This window comes from Colossoma macropomum, unplaced genomic scaffold (genome assembly GCF_904425465.1).
Source record: "Colossoma macropomum unplaced genomic scaffold, Colossoma_macropomum, whole genome shotgun sequence".
In the NCBI taxonomy this organism is placed as follows: domain Eukaryota; kingdom Metazoa; phylum Chordata; class Actinopteri; order Characiformes; family Serrasalmidae; genus Colossoma; species Colossoma macropomum.
The window spans coordinates 32,293,991-32,317,648 of NW_023494802.1; the positions used below are offsets into that span (position 1 = coordinate 32,293,991).

General features: G+C 39.9%; 1 protein-coding gene across 1 annotated transcript; it reads left to right on the forward strand.

Moving 5' to 3' along the window:
- Positions 1 to 7,040: 7,040 nt before the first annotated feature.
- Positions 7,041 to 18,383, forward strand: ccn5 (cellular communication network factor 5). The gene is made up of 5 exons (XM_036591474.1): positions 7,041 to 7,146; positions 9,576 to 9,792; positions 11,877 to 12,125; positions 15,127 to 15,347; positions 16,912 to 18,383. The coding sequence occupies exons 1-5, from the start codon at positions 7,075 to 7,077 to the stop codon at positions 17,191 to 17,193; spliced, it is 1,041 nt and encodes a 346-aa protein (XP_036447367.1). The 5' UTR covers positions 7,041 to 7,074; the 3' UTR covers positions 17,194 to 18,383.
- Positions 18,384 to 23,658: the final 5,275 nt, after the last annotated feature.

A 23,658-nucleotide genomic window follows, 5' to 3' on the forward strand; every position in this document is an offset into this window, starting at 1 on the left:
TGGATACCAGGAGAACGCTACCTCCCAGAATGCATAGTGCCAACAGTAAAGTTTGGTGGAGGAGGGATAATGTTCCGGGGCTGTTTTTCAGCGTGTGGGCTTGAACCCCTTAGATCCAGTGAGGGGTAATGTTAACGCTACACCATGAAAAGACATTCTAAAAATTATTTCCTTTCAACTTCATGGCAACAGTTTGAAGAAGGCTCTTTCCTGTTCCTCACCTTTAAAGTTTAGCCCAGGAGTTCTGCCACCTCACTTCAGGATGTCCTATTGTTTACACTAGGTCAAGGGCAATGGCATACCTTGCAGGCTTTCTTGCTCTTGGCTTCCTCCCACTGGCTGCGGTGTGAACTACAGTCTGTCATTCGTAGATAGCAAAACAGCTGATGAGCCATGTTCCCTATAAGGTTTAGCCCAGGAGTTAGATCACCACTACTTTAGAATTTCCGAACCTTCTTTTGAGAATGACGCATGGTGAAGGCTGCTAAACGGTCACAGAGCTGCCCTGGGTAAACCCTTTAAGTGGCCAGGGCCTCAGCCAGTATGTTTTGAAGTCCCTGTAGTTACTGAATTATAAGCCATAGTATGTAATAAGCCTGGATTTTAAGTGGTTAAGACGGTCATAAGGCCATTACAACAGTTGTTGTTAGTAACCCCCATTAAGCTTTGAGAATCCAGCCCCTGATTACAATTTCTAGGCTATTTCTACGATGGCAGACACCTATATGAACATCTTTCACAGGTTCACAGGTGCATAGTTTGGTCCTTAGCCTTTAGCCTTGCAGGCTGGAAGCTATCATGCAACAGGGGGAGACCTAGCTAGCAGAAAGGAATGGGAAAACGGCTAAATTGAGTGAAAACTAGATTAAAAAAACCTCAAAACTTCCTTTGTAACATAACTTCCTGTGCAGTGTGAGCTGACGCCAAGCAGCACCACCTCCAACTTTTAATTCCTTCCAGAAACACATTCAAGCCCCAAAATGGTCTCTCATTGCCTGGGTTGCGTGTCAGAGTATTGTTAGAAATGAGCTAATTAGCTAACTCACTACTTTTCCAGGTTTCCAAGGCATCATTTATCTCTTGTGATAGGAAAAGGCAGGTTTTCATCATGCTATCAAATCAGATTCCACCGTTATCTGTACATAATGACACCAATGTAAGCAATAACCCTAAGATAACAGTGTGGACTAGACAAGACCGACTGGTCAGGCATCTGTTTTCAATTCTCCCTTCTTATTGACTTTGGGACAGGAGTGTTGCAAATACTAGGATAATCACATTCTTTGTTACTCACAGGCGAAGCAAGAGTCTTGTTTATATTACTTCAGGAGTGAATGAGCCAGTGTCTAGAGAGGGCTCAGTTTCACGTTGTCTGGTCAAATGTACCTATTAATCAAAATGTAATTGGATGCTGTGGGACCTGATAATCTGGGATACAAGATTTAGGAAAGGGCAACAAATGAGACTATTAGGAAGGTCAATACTGGGATTGAGACAATTAGTATTCACCCTGAATACATAGAGGTCCTACATAGCCATTCAATGTTCGTCTTAGCCTAGAATGTCAACATCCTATTGTGTAAAAAAATATATTTTTTGTACTATTTGTACAAAGTTTAGTTTCACTATAAGTAATGAGCTGTCATTCAGTGCAGGTGATGGTCTGGAGCCATTCCTCCTCCACACAAGTTAACACTCTGGAATGGCAGCAAGGTGCTAAAGGAGAATCTAAGTGTATTCTTTGGAAGCATTCCTACCCACAGCCAGTTTGCTTACTGTAATATTCTGATGAATCACAGTCTGCCATTCCAGTGGCACTCTCCCTGGTCAGCAGGCACACCTCAGGAAGGATAAACTTGTTTTCTCAACTCAAGTAAATGACTCCCTCCTACTTTTGGAGCTTTCTGTTTGATTTTGCTCTTAAGTATCCAATTCCTTTGTACATAAGATCCCGTTTTAGGACATACACTATATGGACAAAAGTATTGGGACACGTACTCATTACATTCACAGGAGCTTTTATGATATCTAATTCTAAATCTATAATTGGCAATAATATGGAGTTGGTCCCCCCTTTGCTGCTATAACAGCTTCCACTCTTCTGGGAAGCTTTCTACAGTTTTTGCCCATTCATCCAGAAGAGCATTTTTGAGGTCAGACACTGATGTTGGACGATAGGGCCTGGCTCACAATCACTGTTCTAGTTCATCCCAAAGGTGTTCAGTGGGGTTGAAGTCAGGGCTCTGTGTGGACCAGTCAAGTTCTTTCACACCAGACTCACCTAGCCATGCCTTTAATGACCTTGCTTTGTGCACTGGGGCACAATCCTGCTGGAACAGAAAAGGGCCTTCCCCAAACTGTTCATAAAGAGTTGGAAGCATAGAACTGTCCAAAATGTCTTGGTCTGCTGAAGCATTAAGATTTCCCTTCACTGGAACTAAGGGTTCTAGGCCACCTACTGAAAAACAACCCCATAGCATTATCCCTCCTCCACCAAACTTTACACTTGGCACAATGCGGTCAGGCAGGTAATGGTCTCCTGGCATTCTCTGACTCTCAGACCAAGAAGCATGATTCATCACTCCACAGAATGTGTTTAAACTGCTCCAGTGTCCAGTGGAGGTGTGCTTTACACCACTTCACCCCCAACGCTTGGCATTGTGCGTATTGATCTTAGGCTTGTGTGTAGCTGCTCGGCCATGGAACCCATTTTGTTAAGCTCCTGATGCACAGTTCTTGTGCTGCTTTTGTCTATATAGTGTATCATGGGATATACACTCACCATCCACTTTATTAGAAACACATACTATGCAAAAAGTCAGTGTGCGTCCAAAATGGTGAAAGGAGATTTTTCTGAAGATATTAGGTATAAGATAATGCACTTAAAAAAGGAAGGAGTTGAATAAGGAAAATGCAAAACTGTTCAAAAAATAATTAAAAGATACAGAGAAAATGGAGCTCCTAAGCACCATGCTAGACCTGGTAGACCACCAAAACTATAACCTTTAGATAAACAGCACTTAAAGGTTTCATCATTGACACAGAGGAAGAAATCAAGCTCCACTCTTATTTTAGATCTGAAAAAACCTACAGGAGTTTCTGTCCATCCTTCAACTGTGAAAAGACAACTCAACAATATGAGTCTGAAAGGATGTGTAGCTGTCAAGAAGCCATTACTAAAAAAATTAAATAGACTAAAAATTTGCAAAACAAAGAAGCTGCTGGTGTTTTCAGAACAATGGACTGACCACCCCAGAGCCCAAACCTCAACACCACTGAATGTATTTGGGATTACTTGGATGGTGAGAAGCAGAAAATGCAACCAACTTCTAAGACTGAACTTTGGAGGTGTGAAAAAATGTGCAGATTACTTTCAGTTGTCCTGAAAAGAATAGGAGTGGTAATGAAGACAAAGAGTGGACACACTTAATATTGAAAAACATGATATTATATTTAGTTGCTGAGACTTTTGTGTAAGTTTTCTGCTTTTTCTTCATGATGAAAATTCATAACTTGTACATAATAGCTCTTTTGACTAGAAATGAATGAAAGGGTATTTTGCCTTTGCACAGTACTCTACCTTATACCTCACTCTCTGGTCACTTTATTAGGTCCAACTACTTTTTAGGTTCACTGTATTGGTGCACAGTTACAGACTGTAGCACATTTGTTGTCATGCACCATTTACCCCATTCATCATTGGTCAGTTTTTGACCCCAGCACCTCTAGAGATTGTTGACATGTTTGCAGTGCTGGTATGGGTCTATCAGGCACAGCAGTGTTGCTGGGTTTTTTACACACATCAGTTGTCCACCACCCAAAAATATCCAGCTAAGAGCAGCTTGGTGATGAGAAACTGACCACTGATGAAGGGCTAGAACAAAATGTGAATGACAGCAGACAGCGCACAGTCTTTAACTGCACAAGGTAGCAAGGTGGACTTAAATATTCCTGATAAACAGCCAGTGTTTTTGTTGAAAGTGTCATTTCCCAGAACATTTTAGGCATTCCTGATACATAATTACTCAGTGTTGTTCCACAGCATGTTTTCTATTCACTCTGACTTTGATCAGTGTTTATTTTAGAATAGTTATAGAACAAATAATATTTGGATTCCTTTTCCCAGCTTTTTATGCGTTTTAGAGCAAATAGTGAGTCAAAAAACCTCTCAAGTCCATTACATGACATGATTCAATATGCTTCCCACTCAATGGGCTTTTTGAATTAAGAAGTCCACATGCCAGTCCTGCCCTTTACAGGCTAACTCTGCATTAAACTGGAACATTCCAATGTTGTGATTTTTGGAAAGCATGTCAAAATAAACCCAAGCGTGGCAGGCCAAACTTTCACGTCCGAGCTAATATCTTCTTGACGTTTGCTGTATCTGGCAGGCCACATGTGTCCCATCTGGATTCGCGTGACCCACCATATTTGCAAAGGTGAATTTCCCCCGTCTACGTCTATTTTTAAACCAGCACCCTTAGCTGGTCGTCTTGCACTTTAATAGGGTTGTTTGGTCTGTGCACCTGATGTGAATAAAATGTGGAAGAAGGGGTTTCTGGGAAGGTCAGATTGCACTGTCCACAGTGCACTATTGAGCTATTTCTAGAACATAACTGTTGCTGTTAAAGTGTGAATTATACAGTGATATTTGTGGTGGTCCACTTTGTCTCCCTACATGCAGTTTGTAGACACCCACTCATCCAACATTTCTTCCTAATTTAAGGTTATTAACAGAGTCTGCTGTAGTTATATTCTCTACTCTTCTGAAAAGGCTGAAAAGATATTGGAACATTGCCATGATGATTTGATTGCATTCAGCCACAAGAGCATTAGTAAGGTTGATGTTGGATGATTAGTTCTGGATCACAAACGCCACTCTAACTCATCTCAGAGGTATTGGATGGAGCTCCATCACTCCAGAGAACGCAGCCCAATGCTGAGGGGCTCTCTAGCTTGACATTTGACATTTGGCATGATGACCTTAGGCTCGTGTGTGTGCTCTGGAGTGACAATTTCTATTAGCTAGAGGTTTTTACTTTATTTATTTATTTTTTGTTCAGTTAGTTTCTTAATAGGAGCCATCCTACTCTTTGATAGCAATTACAAAATAAAGAACCAACTGTATTTTTACTAATAGGGACGATAAGCATACCTTCGGAACAAATGAGAGGACAAGTGACTGCACTCTCAGAAAAAAGGGATGCAAAACTGTCACTGGGCTGTACCCCTCTTGTCACTGGGGTGGTACCCTCAAGGGTACATCTCAGTACCTTTAGTCAGTCATAATTGTACCATAATCTACTGAAACAATATTTAATAATTATTGTATTATAAGTTGTACTGACTTCACACACCCCATCTCATCTTCACAGCCTTTATTTTATTGTTCTCTTTCAAAGCATTAGATAATGAAGTCATACAAATATGTACTTTTCTCCTGGGAAAAATGTATTTAAGGTACACAACTGGACCTTAAAACCACTGTTTTACCTTTGAGGGCACATTTACATTGTTTGTGCCTTGATCACTGAAAAGTGTACCGGAACTGTACACAGAACCTTTATTTCTAACAGTGTGTGGTGATAAGCTAGTTAGCACTAATACTAGCTGCTAGCCAGCGTCATACATTCAAGCAACACACTTGACAAGAAACCTGCACACATTCATTAAGCTAATTTATTCACAAATAGTTGTTACATTTGTTCTTCACAGTAAAAGAATACACAGTGAGGAAGTCAAGCCTGAGACAGTGTCAACAGTTGTTAGCAGAAATGGTGTAGCACACTGTTTGCATGCTTGAAATTGTATTACACATGATTTTTACTTATCTAGGGAGACATATTTTAGTTTGTACTATTAGAATTATGTGCTATTTGTAATTCAATGGGAATTCTGTCAGTTTCTTACAAGTTCTTCATAATTAAATGGTTAATATATATACAAGATCATTCAGAGTGGTTTGATGTGAAATGCACAGTTCTAGAGAAATTTACCGAGTCAGATTTGTTCACAGTGGTGATCATAGGAAGCAGACTTCTGAAAAGTTTAACGTCTCCAAAAGCTTCCTCATAGAAAGTTATTATATTGTTTCACAATAGTTTTAAGGTATGAATTTGGCCTAAAATATAAGCTATTCATAGTATATATGATGCCGGGTGTGGTAAGGCCAAATTGTCCTCAAAGACAGCTTTTTTTTCAGATTTGCCACCATTTTACCATCAATAATATACATATAAAAACTGAGAAGACACATGTAGGTTCACTGGTGATTTTGGATAGATTGTTCCTATCACCACCACTGTAGTGGTCTCTGGAATGACCCATTTCATGCCATCAAACCACTTTGAATGACTTTGTGTACATATCAAGGACTGAATTATGCAGAAACTTTGAAAAAGTGGTGAAATTCCCCTTTTAAGGACCCTTCCTCCAAACTTCTGTCTTTGACCACCTCCTTAACCCCCACTTGTAATTCACAGCCAGGTTGGTGTTACTCAGTATCTCCTGTCTGTGTGCTCGTATATGTCCAGTAGGCCTATTATTTCCAGCATTTCTCTGGTATGTTGTGTTGTGTGGCTGTGCTGGGAAGTTGCATGTAATTTCATTCGAATTTCTTCTCCAGACTCCTTTTGCATGAGCTCATTTGTTGTTTGTTGTTTTCACTTTCAGAATTCACCATCCAGCATGCTTATGTCATCTTCCTCGGCCTTCATTAAAAGCCTTTCTCTGGCCAATAATCAGACGAATCCTTTCATCCCTCTCCACCTTATCAGCCATGTGACCTCATTTACCAGCAACAGTGGGGGCCAAGCACAAGTCCGTCGCTTGACCGTGCCTGCTTTTGCTCTGCTGCTTGTGTTTTTAGTGTTTAGCTGTAGAGCAGGAGCGGTGAGTGGAAGCGGCCAGCAGGGATGTGGAATTTGAAACATTTCTGATTGCCGGCCAGCCACTGTTTACACGGCAGGCAAGCCGTGACATCAGAGGGGGGAACTTTATAAAAGTCCAGCCAGTGAGCCAGCACTGGCCCCAGCAGCTCAGCATACACTGCAGTGGGACGCTCTGTTAGCCGGGATGGACAGCCAAGTGCAAAACACATACGGGCTGCTGCTGGCATGCGCACTACTGCTCTACCTGTGCTGCCAGGTGAGATGCTTTCTCTGCACCTCATTCACTGTCTAGCAAGATATGAAGTGTCTGAATAATTGGTTGATATTGCTTTTAATTATTAGACTTATTATTGCTATAAACTGACTGATGTTTGTGTGGGATTAACCTCTTAATTTGCAGGTTTATTATTCAGTTATCAAATTTTAAGACCACACTGACTGATGTTTGTGTATTAACCCCTTAATTTGAAGGTTTATCATTCGGTTATTAATGATAATACTTATTATTCAGTTTTATTATTACTGTCCAATTTCCACCAGTGCAGTTGGGATTAAAAACCATCTGTGCAGGATTATAATTGAGTTATTTATCTTTAGGCATGTTATTTAGTAAAAAATATAAATTATCCAGTAACTACTATTAAACTAATATGTAAGCGATATAATTATTATTTCTAAAAATTGATTGGTGCTGCTTGTCTAATTTCTACCGATGCAGTTGGGATTAATGCCTGAGGAACTAATGCTGGTGCACATACAGGCCCCTGGGGTTTATGGGGTTACAAGTTGTATGTTTCGAAAGGCTGTTTACATTATCTGTGCTAACATTTATTGTCAAAGCCAATAAGTAGTTACCAAAAATGTGTTTTTGTTAATGTTTGTGAATTATCACAAAGCTGTGGGACTGTGTGTATACACATGTCTGTTACGTTACTAAAACTATGAATAAACAGGCTGTTTTGTGGGCTACATGCACACTTTATCAAGCCAATGGTGCATTTTTTCCTAATTCCAAACATTGTATTTCAAGCTAGGCAATTACAATCTGAACAGATTGTGTTTTCTGAACAGACAAAAGACTATCTGAAGCCTATTAGATCTAACTTCATTCTGCTGGCTGGCTCCAACTTCGACTTTGTAATTGAAAGCATACTTATATTGCCTCTAGAGTCTGGGAACTCTTACCATAAGTGATTCACAAGAGATGTTTTTCCCTTTTTCCCCTTTCCCCAAAGCTTGTGCCTATGATTTGAGTGAGTCAAAGCTTTGCAAAATGCCAGATTCTCCACATAAAGAGGTTTAAGGGAAGAAAATTATATGTTATATAGTCTCTCAATCAATCAGAAGTGAGCTTCCCAACAGTGTCAAAGCCCTGTAGATGGTAGAGTGATCACTTGGAACACTATGGTTGAGGAAACTGAAGCCTAATGGGCTGTCAGTCCAGTAATAGCCACGTGGATTGGGCTGAATTCTTGCTGTTGTCACTAAAGGCCGTTGTTACTTCCTCCACATGTCTGAATATCAGCCAAACCAAGGGTCTGCTAAACACTGCTCTGTGTTTTTGGCACCTGTGATGCATTTTGCAGGTGTTAAAAATGGTTAACTTCGAAGCCCCAGTGGTGTCAGAAGTAGTAGCTGTGCTGTGAGGACCTGCCCTGCTTTAGAGTAAACAGGCTTCAGTGTAATGAGCAGGCAGTGAATAGGACTGGACGTTATCTAAAATAAAAATCAAAAACAGAATTACCGATTACATCACTGCTCATGAATGTATGAGTTCATGCCAGTTTTCTCCCTTTCAGTCTCTGTGTTTCAGTACTGTGTATAACCTCTCTGACATCACATCTTGAGCTAATTACCTAGCTAAGTAAACTTTAACACTGATATCATTTTTTGAGAAGGATGGGAGGAATGTACATGAACTTTGTGAATAATTGTTTGGCTCAAAATTCATGTTTAGAACTGTTGGGCATGCCCTTCCTGTGTTGTGAAACTGTTAGCTTGCTAACTAGCGAGCTAGCAGAGTAAAGTCATGAAGTTATACCAGCAGTCATGTGTAACAGACAGAGTAGTTTGCTACATAAAGGTTAGTTTGAACATAGCAAACTTAATGTTAAATGTTTTGAACTATTAAGTATTTTAAAGTATTTTAGCGATCTGGCTTATAAACAGCTTCCCTGCTAGAAATAGCAGCCCAGACTGGCATGGCTGGTCACCATCAAAACCAGCATATGTTGTGTTTTGGATGCTGTTATGCTGGTCAGCAGCAATGGAAGTTAATATGCTGAATATGCATTTAGCATGGTTATGCTATACCAGAATACCAGCATCTAAAACCATGCTGACTGACCAGCTAAACCAGCACCAGACCAGCACAAGACCAGCAGAAACCTGCTTAGACCGGTATGGAATTCATGCTGACACGTGGACTGATGCACTCAAAAGCTACTTGAGTGCTAATAACTACCCCTTTGTGGGTAATCTTCAGAATGCAAAATATGTGAATGAGTGATATTTTTCTTCATAGCTGAGGTGCTCTGGAACTGATCTACGTCTGGCTATAGATATTGCCAATCAGGGATCAGCACTGGGTTACTTCTCAATCATCTCTGATGTCTGATGACATTTCCTTATTGCCCAGCCCTAGGACTGATCACAGTGTTATAAGATTTCCTCTCCATCACCCAGGTTTGCTGTCAGCAGTGTGTTGGCCCATGCCAGTGCCCCAGCTCAGAGCCAGTTTGCTCAGAAGGTGTCCCTCTGGTGAAGGATGGGTGTGGGTGCTGCCGGGTGTGTGCCCGCCAGAAGGGTGAGTCCTGCAGTGACGTGCTCCTTTGTGACAAAGCACGTGGCCTGCAGTGTGACTATAGCGCCAGCTTCCCTGGAGAACCTGGAGAGTGTGTCAGTGAGTAACTGAGCGTTCATTTCTCTTGCACTAAAATAGCTTGTCGCATTGAAAACAAGGTCTATAAAAAGAGAATTATCAAGCATGGTTACAGGACCTCACTGTGGGGAGAACAAACAAAGCTACTGTGTGAGGCCTAATGACTACAGCTTAGGCCCCTCTCCAAAATATCTCAATAGCTATTAGCCCTGCCAGTGTTGACAGTGCTTGTTCTGGCTTCATTTACTGTGCAAGGGATACACTGTGGAGACCAAGCAAGAAACTGACACTGCTCATACAATGAATGGCACATCATCTGCAATCCTCAGCTTACTCCAGTCTCTCCATTTAGTCACACTATATTGTAAAAGAATCACTACAGACTCTTGTAGTTCTGTTACATTAGCTAACAGACACTTGTGCTGGCTAGCATCATGCTAAGTCAAGGGGTGATGGCCATTCTACCCACAGCTGGAGAGGCCAGTTGTGCCCTCTTGGGCTGTAAAATGTGTAAGAAGAAGGTGCTCAATCCTGCTCCTGGAGATCTACCACCCTGCAGAGTTTAGCTCCAACCCCAATCTTACACACCTGATCCAGCTAATGAAGGCCTTTAAGAGCAACATTAGAGCCAAGTGTGTTGGATCTGAACTGTCCAGGGTGGTAGATCTCCAGAAGGATTGAGCACCCCTGTGTCAGACTATATAGGGCTTTGTACAAGTGATGAACATTCTGGCTCTATTCAGTGAGTCAGATCAATTGGCTCAGCTCACTGATAAGAGCCAAATCTTTTGGCTCCCAAACAGCTCTTCATTCAGTCTCACTGTCAATGTATTTATTTATTTATTTTGCAAAATTAGCCAAGTTGGCGATATTATCTATCATTTAATTTTCAATATAGCATTAGTCTAACAAGAATCACAAGATAAGCAGATGAGCAAAATGCAGACAAATCAATCAACAAAGACAATAAATACATGAAAACTGCCCAGAACAAAACCAGAACCAAACCAGCACAACAAGCAACAGGTCTGGGGATGGTGAGGGGGAGCCAGAACATTCCAAGCAGATCCAGGAAGCGGGTGCTGTGATTTTTTAGCTACAACATTATATGATCGACACAGTTTTTTTCATGAATTACATGTGAATACACTTTAGAAAGAGAACTTTATATCTGATGGGCAAATGTATCTTATAAAACCCAACTCTGGTCTCTGATCCAACACACCTGATTCAATTGGTCAACTCGTTAGCAAGCCCTTTCTGAGTTCAAGTCTAGTATGACAAAGCAGAGAAAAAATGTGCAGAACCAGGGTTGGGAACCACCTGTCCTCTTTGAGATTGGACAAGCTCTTTGTGCATTTTATCAGGTCCACTTACCATATAGGTGCACTTTGTAGTTGTACAATTACAGACTGTAGTTCAGCTGTTTCTCTGTATACTTTGTCATCCCACCCTTACTTTATTCATCAATGGTCAGGACCCCCACAGGACCACCACAGAGCAGGTATTATTTGGGTAGTGGATCACTCTCAGCAATGCTGTGACACTGACATGGTGGTGGCGTTTTAGTGTGTGTTGCACTGGTACAAGTGAATCAGACACAGCAGGGCTACTGGAGTTTTTAAACACTGTGTCCACTTAATGTCCACTGTATTAGACACACCTGCCTTGGTGGTCCACCTTGTAGATGTAAAGTGGTAGAGATAGTAGCTCATCTGAAGTAATTTTCAGTTGAGCTAACATTAGCATGGTGACAAATTTGGTGTCATTTCTGACCTGTCAGAAGCATAGTTCCTCTCAGTGGTGAGGCATTTTAAACCAACTCAAAACTCAAAATGTAGTGACTCTAAACTTCAACCTAATCTTCATTAGGTTGATTAGGATTTTGCCAATATTCAAACTTGTTCAACCTCACAATAGATGAAGGAAAACATTTGTGTGTGGAGCATGAATAAGTCTAGCATATGAAGTTGCAATATATCAAAGTCAAAGTCAACATGATGAATGAGAAAAAGTATAGAAAGCATAGTTAGCATGTGATATATTAAAGGGAACACATGGTTTTATCCTAATCCTGCTTGCTAATGGCCTTCATGTCTGCTCAGGTGAAGAGGAGCTGGGCTGTGAGCTGAACGGAGTCTCCTATCGGGAGGGTGAGGTGTTCCAGCCGTCCTGCACCACCCAGTGCCGCTGTGTGGGTGGAGGGGTGACCTGCGTGCCACTGTGCAGCGATGATGTCCGCCTGCCCACTCCAGACTGCCCTCACCCTCAGAGGGTGCAGCTGCCAGGAAAATGCTGTAAAGAGTGGGTGTGTGAGAACATGGACAACAGCCTGCTTCAGGATGCACAAACAGGTAAACAACCTTAATGTAAAGACGTAATAGAGCATAGTTGAGCAGAACACTATATTCACACTAAATACAGTCAATCAGCAAAGACATATTTGGTGTCTGAAGTTTGCTTCTTTAGTTTTGCACTGGAGCTACAAGGCTAATGTATCTAACAAGTAATGAAAGCTCAAAGCCACCAATGGCAGTGTGCAAACTATCACACGTGTTAAGATAAAATGGTATGTTCTCTCACTATCACACACGTCTGTGATGAGAAGTATTAACAGTAAAGTTGACTTTGACTTGATGCTTGATCCAAATTATGTGTTTTGTTGATTTTCTAAGTGAAAGTAAGTTAACACATCCTCTACGGAGAACACACTTAAATATGGTATTTTTCTTCAGGTTTTACAGTACAATTTCCATTTATTTGCTGAGTTTAACTTTTTACAGCACAATTTACATTGATTTGTTGAGTTTAACATATTGGAAGCAATAAAATATATGATATAAAATGTGCCATACCTTTTGCGCATGCCATGTTTTATTTATTTATCTATCTTTTTTTTTCTAATAAGTTACATTCAGCAAATAAACAGTAATTGTGTATGAATATGTGTTCTCTGTACTTATTTTCACAAAAACATGTAATTTGGGGTGCCAAAACTTATGCATACAACTGTATATTCGAAATTCAACTGCTGGATTTATACAATAGAGCATAGTTGGGCAGAAAATCATATTTACACTAAATATAGTTGATCAGCCATGACGTGTTTGGTGACGTTTGCTTCTTTAGGTTGCTAAATTTGATTTTTCACTGAACTATCACTTTAATATACACAATGAATGTATGTGAAAGACATATTAAACAATAATAGTTTGTGCTATGGGAGGGTAATACACTTGGCAGTCTTCCTTATTAAAAAAAACATGCTTCTATCACTCATGAAAAAAGGTGGACTTGAAGAGAATGTTTATGCGATAACGATTTTCACAAACATTTGGAGACAGAATTCGCTTTCCCGCATCATTAGGGGATTTTTCATAAATCATAAAAATGTTGTCTCTTGCCCAGTCTATTGGACAGACCAATGCAGGCAGGGTTTATCTGAGGCCCATTGCTGACATTCCAGTCTGAGGTTTTTCACTGTGAGATTTCATTGAAAAAGTCTTGCCAAGATGGAGCCCAACAGCCCAAACAGCGAGCGCTTCCAGAAACTTTCCGTGATTCATTACCGGACTCATGTCTGTGCGAGCCCATAATTAATGCTCAAAACCAGTTGCCATGGAGCGGCTATCAGGGGGGCTAGCAAAACTCTGGCTACTTTCAGAACATCTGGAAATTTAAGCGATGTCACCCAAGTTACGTAAACTGCGACAGTACATTTTGTTCATGTTCTTGTACGCAAAACAAGGGAGTTTACACAGAGTTGCACTCGGCAAGCTCTGCCAAAAAATGGCTGATTAGTATGACCCGGCTACAGATTTTCCATTTGCGGGATCCCCTGAGTTTGTTTTGACCTCATTTGGGCTACAAAGAGGAGAGAGTACGTCTTTAAATTGAACAGTTTTAACAAGAGTTTACTTTTAGGCTATACAGATCACATGGCCTTTTTCTTGAGTTAGCTGAGAGATCACAATACTGGTCAATTGTTTGTAGTTCATGTCTTACTGTACGTCCAGAAGTATTCAGACACCCCTTCTAAGTAGTGAATTCAGCTACTTTAAAGCCACCCATTGCTGATACAGCAGTTAAGCTCTACACACACAGCTTGTATAATCTCCTTAGAAAAGCATTGCCAATAGAATGGGATGCTCTGGAGCAGCCGCACATGAGCTTAATGCTGCTTTCAAGTGCAAGTGGGACAATAGTCTTTTCTGAGAAAGAACTCACCTGAGATGAGTTCATGTGGTTGATGTGAGAGAACACTGAGGATGTGAAATGGGTATTAGTTAACAGGTATCAGTTTTGGCCTATTTTACAGGTGTTTATGCAGAAATGAAATATAGATTAACTGTTAAATTAATTAAATGTTTAAAATGTACTTCACTAATACCATTTCTTATATTTTTTATACAGTTTTTCTGATTGCTTTATGTTGTGTGACTGTTCGCTTCTGTTGTTCACCATGATCAAAATAGCATTGACATCTCAGCCAATTTGTGCTGCGTTGATGTACCTGACTTTGTCATCTAACCTCATAGGGCATTTTTGTGGTGCCTCTTGGTGGGAAACTGTTTTTTCCAAAGAAAAAAAAGGAAACTGAGAAAAATAAAAATAGAACCATAACATGCATGATAGCTAGGTCATCACCTAACTAGCTAGCTAGCAAAACATATGGGGACGTGCCTGTCTTATCTTATATAATACAAAATATGTTCAAAAGTATTAGTCAATTAGGCTACTTTAAGGTGCTCCTTTTGCTTTTTTGTACACACAGCTTGTATAGTTTGCATAGAAAAGCATTGCTTATAGAATGGGACATCTAGAGCAGCTGTACATGCACATAAGGTCACCATGACCAATGTCAAGCATCAACAAGAGGGGGGGGGGTAAAGTAGGGGTGACGTAGCTTTTTTTTATCGAAATCACAATTTGAAAGACTGTCTTCACAAAAAAAAATTGAAAATAGCATTTGATATTTTGCCCAAATTGCTCAGGCCTAATATGAAGCCCCCCTAGCACTAGACTGTGGATCAGTGGAACTTCATTCTCTTAATCATCCAACATCAGTACCTGACCTCACTAATGCTCTTGTGGCTGAATGCAATCAAATCCGCACAGCAATGTTCTAATGTTTTAAAGCCTTCACAGAAGAGTAGAGGCTGTCACTACAGCAAAGGTGGCACAAACTACCTATGATTACCTTTGATACATATTTAGGGCTTAAATTAGGCAGGTTACCTTCTTAAAAAGAGACTTTTTGGTTCTTTAGGTCACTATTTCACTGTAGCTGAGTGACATTTACTGCATTAGGAGCTGTGCAACTCTAATGGCTGTGTTATTTTTGGATGATTGCAGCTTACAGCCCTGACCATTCACTGCCCGCCATGCCCGATTACCAAGCCAACCTCGGTTTGAACTGCATACAGCAGAGCACAGAGTGGAGCGCTTGCTCGCGAACCTGTGGCCCAGGGATCTCCACACGTATGTCCAACCAGAACCCGGCCTGCAGGCTGGAAATGCAGATCAGACTGTGCAAGGTCCGACCCTGCCACGCCTTCCCTCCTAAGACTCCAGTGGTGAGTCCAGGTCTGGCCAGTTCGATCTGGGGCCAGCAAATCACATCGTCCTGCTTTTATTATTATAAATATTTGCTTTTTCAGCATGTCAGTGCTGATGAGCAGATAAAATGCTCAAAATACAGTGCAATACAGTCACTATATTCAGTTTTATTGACCAATTCTGATTTTTTGCACAGATGTTTCTGCCTTGACTGTTCACACTTGTGTTTGAAATCACTCAAATTGGTCATTTGCTTACACATCTCTGCTCTGAAAGGACCCATATGTAGAGTATGAATGATCCATATTGTCGCTGTAATCAAATTATCACATTACTAAACTGTATATAAAAAAAGAGCAACAAAAAGATCATATTTGCAGGACAGTCCATCACTGCAGCAGTCATGCAAAAACCTTCATTACAAAGACTGTTTTGTCATTGTCATATAAAAACCTCATAAACCTCTCAGAAAACATCAGCTGTGCTATATGTTGTGTCAGCACTTCATGATGAATAGACCAATAAGCATGCTCAGAGGCAGAAAGGGCTGGAATGCCATCCTATCCTAACTTTCTGCCTCCAAATGCTCTTACTGATTCTCACTGGCTCAGATTTAAAGCCAGAACTATGGCTGTTCTTCACAAATATGGTTATTAAATTGTTTCATGAAATGAACTATACAGCCTTGTGTTAAACTCACCACAAGTCTAGCCTAAAGCCCATTCAGCCATTGGGACACTGTGGTGCTGCAGGGTCTACACACTCAGTCTCCATGGTAGGGCACTCTGCTGCTGTTCATCAAAATCATAAGCTATGGTAGAAGGGCTGTGCAATTTAAGAAAAAAGATCTAAAAGCAATTTTACCGGCCAATATTGTAACTGCAATTTAAATATGATAACTTTGTATAAGCAGCAGGCCTTTTTCACCAAAAAGACTTTTCTAATTTGAGGCTTGAATGCCAATTGTAGCATGCCTGACTGGCAGTTCACTTGCTCTGCATTATTAGGTTCAATTTCCTCACTTAAAACATGTTAAGAAGACATCAATATCATAAGTGCAATTTCAATATAGCCCTACATGGAAGAATAAATTCAGAGACCTCTAAAAGCTTTCAGCTCTTGAATCTCCTGTATGTTTATATATTGTAAATGCAAGAAAAGGCACTTGATTCAAGCACTTATTTGGTTTCTTAAAAATCTATGTATGTAAAAACATCAATGATCATTTTTTATAAAAACTCGTCAGCGGTTTGCAATTACGCTGAGCAGATGAATAGGGTAGAGACTGTTTTTGCAGCTGTTACTGACATTTCTGTTCAGGGAGGTGTGTAAGAGCAGAAGATGATGGTGAGAAGCACTGTAAAGTGTGTAAAGTGTAAAAAAACAAAGTAAAACAAACAAACGTATTGGATATGTTATGCTAATGTTGCACTAAGACAAAAATAATAAAGTGACTTAAATCTGTGTTCACACAGCTCTGGAAAAAAAATCAGATCTGAAAAAAAATCAGTTTTTCCACAGTAATGTGAACGCAGCAGACCAACTGTCAGTTCAGCTCTTATCTGTTTTTATACCTTTCAGTGGCCGAGGAAATGCCAGCCCAGCTACAAGTCAGCAGTTCCCGTGCCGCTGCTCCACCAGGGCTGCCGCAGCACCCGGGTCTACCGGCCCCGGTATTGCGGCCTGTGCACGGACGGCCGCTGCTGCACACCTTACCATACTCACACTGCCATTGTCCCCTTCCGCTGCCGGGGCGGCCGGCTAATCCACCAAGCCGTCATGATGATCAGTTCCTGCATCTGCCACTACAACTGCCCCTACTCGTCTGGCGGCATCTACAGGAGACCTGCTTTCTGGGGCTAGAGGCTGTGCACTGATTTATATAAAGTCCCATCTCATTCCACAGGCTCCTCGCCGAATGGGCAGTTGGATGTCTTCATCTGTTTCATGCATTGGAAGAATAGCACTTTACACGTATCACACTATTTTTTTTGATTGACTGGAAAATGTCCTTCCATATAAAGAGCTCAAGAATGTGATCAAGTATGCCAGTTGAGATTTGGCTAGCTTGAGAGATAGATGGCTTCTTAAGGCTGGACTGGCCAGTTCTGCACTTATAGCCTGTTTGTATGGAATTAGTTTCGACAAAATATTCATTTTGCCATGAATTTTAGAGAAAAGCGTCATGGAAGCTTTTTCAGATTATCTGTTAACTGTTAGCTAGGTCTATAAGATGGCAGCTATTACTATTGAACTAGTGCCTACAGCTTCCATGTTATACTTGATTACTGTGGCTTGTACAATAACTGCGACTGAGTGATACTCCTTGGTATTGTACTGTAGCTTTGGCTATACGAATGTTAGTTCTGAGTAAAACTGAGACCGGGGCCCATTTTTTCATATGTTATCAGTTGGATTTTGGCTTCTGGTCTGGATTAAATTCTAAAACCATCATTCAGTTCAATCACATGACATGGAACACGAAAGAAAGAAAGAAAGAAAGAAAGAAAGAAAGAAAGAAAGAAAGAAAGAAAGAAAGAAAGAAAGAAAGAAAGAAAGAAAGAAAGAAAGAAAGAAAGAAAGAAAGAAAGAAAGAAAGAAAGAAAGAAACAGCCCCTTAAGCACTTTTAAATGAATTGAACTGACTTGCTGTACTTTTCAGTGTGACTTTAATATCTCTTTAGGCAATTTGTTGAATAATCTGTGTGAGATCTAAATATTTCACAGAACATAAAAAGTAGAACTAGGAGTGGGTGATGTGGTGATATCAACATCCTACAAAATTACACCACCATGAACTTACATGTGTTGTCAGTACTCAGTATTTGAAGAACAGCGATCAAAGGAAAAATGGGAGGTTTCAATGAATACTGAGTCTGTTAAAGTGGCATCACACTCACATCACGACTACATAATAGCTGACTGGATGTTAGACCATTATCTAATGGCTATTATTTTATTTATTTTTTTACCAAATGTGGTTTTCCCTCTGGTTCCTTGTTAAATATTTTTTTTTAAATATAAAAATAAATATAGTTTTTGATAAGACTGAATAAAAAATCTTCAAAATCGCATTTTTAAAAGAATGGCATCACTGTTTTGCTGGTACAGTGTCAGTTTTATAACTAAATATTAGAGTCCAGTTGATATATCGGTTGGCCGATAAAATCGGACCATATTGACAATCTAGTTGGCGGTGATACTGCTAATAATATTTGCAATGGCACTGACCATGGGAATCACTAGGCCAGTTTTAAGTAGGTACTTTAGCTCTCCCAATGTTATTTAGCCCCTCCCAATGCATCTACATTATTAATTCAAATCATCAATGTTTTTTCTCATTCATTCTATATTATTAAACTGGGCTGTCGTATCTCCTAATTCACAATATACTGTGATAGCAGGGGAGGTGCTGCTGCAGCACTAATCCAGCACACAATCAGTAAGAATCTACAGTGGTCGTTGTTTTTACAAGTCTGCTAAGTAATGGGTCCAGAGCTAATTACCTTCTATAGCCCTATTTGAGCTGGATTAGTTTTACCACAGGAAGTTTGGTGATGTCATCTGTAATGGATTCAACTTGTTGATTCAAACAACTGAAATAACTGTGTAATCTACCTCAGATACTCTAGATCGAAATGTTATAGTGCCTAAAAACTCCAGATTATATTCATGAGGTCAGTGAGAGTGAACCGCTGATCAGCTCAGCAACCAGTATCACGCAGTAGCTGTAATGCTATAGCGTCCTACCAGAGAACTTGTAGAGAGGAGAATTATTACCCTGTAATGTCTTCCAGGTATCTCAGACACTAGAGGGCGCTCCGGTGCGAGTCCAAAACGAATGGGTTAAGATGCAGCATTTGAGCAAAATCATAGTTTATAAATTATTAAACATTTTTAATATAAACGAAAACATCATTTTCTAAACACAGAACAGCATAAAACATATCAACTCCGCTGTTATATTTTTGAGAGCTTTTTAACTTGAGGTAAAACATACAGGTAAGTTTTTTTTTTTTGCTTTTTTAGTGAATTACATCTTTCTACTTTCTAAAATTAAAGGAAAGTTTTGGGCAAGTGATTAGAAAGTATTTTAACTTTTTATTGCCATTTAGCTCCATTCACCCCCATTCACTGAGGACTCGTTCGTGGCGTTCTGTTGGTGATATAAGGGGGCTCCTCATAAACCAGCTTTGGTCCCACTACCAGAGCCTGGCCACTTCCTATTTCTCCTGTTATATCAAAAACATGACTGCAATACACCAGAGTGCACCTGCAAGTGAAGTCTAAATGAATGGGGGTGAATGGAGAAAAACAGCTAAAAATGAAAAATGTAACTTGTCTCTAACCATTTATGCGAGATGTTTTTTTATTTTGGGAAGTAGCAGGATATATTACAAAAGACAAAAACTTTGGCCAGTAGGACGGCAGGACTGGTACTGAGTGCTGATTGGTTTGCGAGCTGCTGAGCTCACTGGCTGTGTGAAGCAGCTTGTGCTCAGTGTCATGAGTGTACATGAGTGACTGACAAGTCCTATAACTGGAGTTTCTAAGCGCTCAAAAATGATACAGCGGCATTAATATATTTTATTCTGTTCTGTGAATGCATTTTTCTATATAAAAAGGTTTAAGCATTTACAAACTATGATTTTGCTGAAATGCCCCATATTAACCCATTTATTTTGGAATTGCTCGTGAGCACCCTCTAGCGTCTGACAAACCCAGAAGACATTACAGAGTGGCAGTTCTTCTTAGTACACATTTTCTGCTACTACATAAAACCAAAAACAGAAAGATACAGGTAAGTTTTCTTTCATTTTTAGTGGAATACATACTTCTATTTTGCAAAATTAAAGGAAGGTCACATAAAAATGGTTAGAAACTAGTTTATTTTTTTGTTTTTAGCCGTTTAGCTTCATTCACTCCCTTTCTCTGAGGGCTCGCTCGTGGGCTAACCTTCTTACACTGGCTCAGAAATTACTAGGATGTGGTACTACATTACAGTGAGGTCATCTGAACCGGACTGTTATGACTGAAGGAGCTACGAGTTTGTTCAATTTTAATTTTTACAAGTTTGCTAAGTAATTTTTCCATTGTAAATTATCGAACCCAGAGCTCCCTTAGTAACAGGAGTCCTGTTTGGATCACAGTAGCGTTAACGTAATAACAAAACCTAGCAGAAAACGGCGCCTTCATTTTTATCCTTTTTTCGACCTGAGGACAAGGTTAACTAAGTTACTAAATGAAGCTTAATTTGACCTTATTAATTCCTTAAACCTCAAGTTCATGACAAGACTACTGAAATCCACTGCGTTGTTTGTTTTGAAGTTTTGTGCTCAGCTCTCTGAGGAGGATTAGCGAGCACAGCTAGCCACAACAGCAACGCCTACACAGAGCTCTCCTTAGACCTGTTACAAATGTGAGTAAGCTCTTCTCATGTGTGCATTCAAACTCAGCATTTATAGTTATAGTTTATATTTTATGTTTATTTTATGTTTCTGTTTTATATTTTGTGCTTATATATACATGTGTATAGTGTTTGTGTGACAGAATCTGTTGTCACACAGTAATGAGCAAACCGGTGCGACAAAGTGTCCAAAACTGTTTAATTACTAACGCTACCATCACAAATTCTGTTCTCTATAATAGACCCATTTCACAAGAAACAAGAAGTGCATAAACTCTGGGTAAAACAAGTTCCTCTATTGCCTTAAGGACAGTTACTAACAGAGAACTTGTAGACCACTCAGTCTTCTGGGTTTCTCAAATGCTAGAGGGCGCTCCCGAGCAAGTCCAAAATGAGTGGGTTCAGATGGAGCATGTGAGCAAAATCATAGTTTATAGACGCCAGGCTCCTCATAAACCGGCTCTGGTTACTAAGCTCAGAAATATAGGTGTTCGTATCACTTCAGCTCGCCACAGAAAGTTGTGTCACTTTATCTTTGTTGTAGTTGCCAAGATTGAAATTCGAGTATGTGTCCAGAATGGTTGGAGAACACCAAATATACAACAACATGGGAGTCCTAACTAAGTAAAAAATATAATGAAAAAATTTCTTCAAGCTATCAGAGTACAATAACGTCAGCTAGCTAACATCTTCAGAGCGATAAATCGATGAATAGGTGAAAATAACTATAATTAAAATGCTAGATTAGCCATGTTAGCTGGAGATGTTGAAACAGTTTGCTAACAATAAACTAGTTAGCAAAAAGCTAAAAAGGTGCACATTCCGGCAGGGGGGAGCGCCAAGGCGTCATGGCAATATGATGAACAGGTAAACACGAATGCAAAACACTGGTATTTCTGAATGAGTAGTTGAATACTCATTCTCAAGACTACCCTTAACTTACGCCTTTAATTAAGTTAAGCGTGTTCATTAGTGCAGTTAAAAAGTATACCCAGAAGGTGGCAACAATGTATTAACGATGTTTTGTAAAGTGTTAATAATAATCATTTCTACTAAGACAGAGTTCTTTCTTAACTGTTAGAACTTCTGTGACACAAAATACACACAGATGGGTGAAACATTTACAGTTTAATATAAAGCATTTGGTAAAAGGAGAGATAAATGTATACAGTAAAGACAGAGAACAAAGTAAAATAGACAAACTGACTAATGTAATATGAGAAACTCAAGAGATATTTGTAAACAGACAGTACTGTTAAGTTGCCTGGAACCAAGGTGCGAAATACAGGGGGGGTCCTGGAGGTCCTGGACTCCCTAATTAACCTCTTAGACACCTTGAATAAACTTATTATGACGTTATGCTGTCCGTTATGGTGAAATAGACACTCAAATACAAATTCAGGGAAAGGCCATTGTTTAGCTGCTTCACCCACAATCGGTGAGCTTCTGTCATTGATATTCTTAACTAACTAGAGATGCAGCACTTGTCTGCCTCAGGATGGTGCTGTAGCAAACAGGTTTTCCCTGTTGATCCTTTATAACCTAGAAACTGTAACTATGCCCAGAATACATCTGAAAATCTTTACAATATGCCATAGCAAATATGCAAATCAGAAAAAAATTTCCCAAAAGATTGGTGAAAAGAGTGCTTTAATACTCATTTCTCAAACTGAAGACAAAGAGGAGATGTAAGATTAATATGTAGAAGACTGCATTATCAAACTAGAAAGAGCATTTCCAAAAGAGGAATTGTTAAACCAAACACTTGCTGCCACTGAAGCTCTGTGGCGAGTGAGTTAGCAGCCAGTCAACGCTGAAATAACCAGCCAACATGGAAAACATCAAATATGAAGGGATATTTCACACACTGCATGAAACCAAAAACAGGACTAATTAATTCCTTATGTAAGATGATAAACACCAATGATAAACTTATCTGCAGATAAGTTTGTCACCAAATTTGATTTTAGAGGGTTTACAGCATCTCGAGACTTCCCACCATGCCAATATTGGAGGAGTAGCTTATATTTACACTCAAGTGTGTCCTTGGGTTCTGTGACTCAGGTCTCAGCCAGTGGCTTCCATCAAAAAAGTCCATCTTCAGGAATTGAGAAGGACAGAAACAAGTACCATTCCAGAATTTTGCATGCGTTGTCTCATCTTCTGTGGAGTAAGAATAATGGGATCAGCCGACATGTTGGAGGTGAACGTTCTGTCTCTAAAGTTGGTGACTTAAATCAAGAAGTCCTTGAATTCACAACTTCAAAGAAAACAAAGAAGGTGCTGTGACTTTTAGTGGGGTTAAGCGTGGGAAGCAACCCAATCCTTGTCACATTCGTTCCTCAATGCTGACTTGCCCTCCTTCCACATGGGAGGGGTTTGGGATCCTCCTCCAGTCTTCATCACGCCCATCAGCTTTCCTTGTTATCCTGGACATAAAATGTAGATCATTCCAATGTCTCCAGCATGATTTTACCTTTAATTCGAGATTGAATGTGGCATGCTTTGTACACTTCAAACACACTTGAGGGAAAAGAATGACTTACACATCCGTATGGCATCATTTCATGATAACGTCACATGACCTGTGAAATGTCCATGTTGATGTTACTAATGGAAAACGGTCTTTTTGTGAAAACAGGATGTTCATGCATTCTTTTCCATTGAAGACAGTGTGTATCCCCTTTGAACTACTGGGTCAAAAGATGTCACACACTCTGTCTTTAAGTGATACCTTTTTCTTTTTATGGGTTTTGATCTGTCTCTCTTCTTGAAGGTTCAGAATAGATGCTTACAACACTCTTTAGAGGAAGTCTTGCCCTCCGCAAGGTTTCCGTGACATCTTTATCTCATAGGGCGATAAACCTTATAGAGAAGTTGGGTGAGGCTTGTTGTGGCCTGGTCTTTTACAGTGACATGAC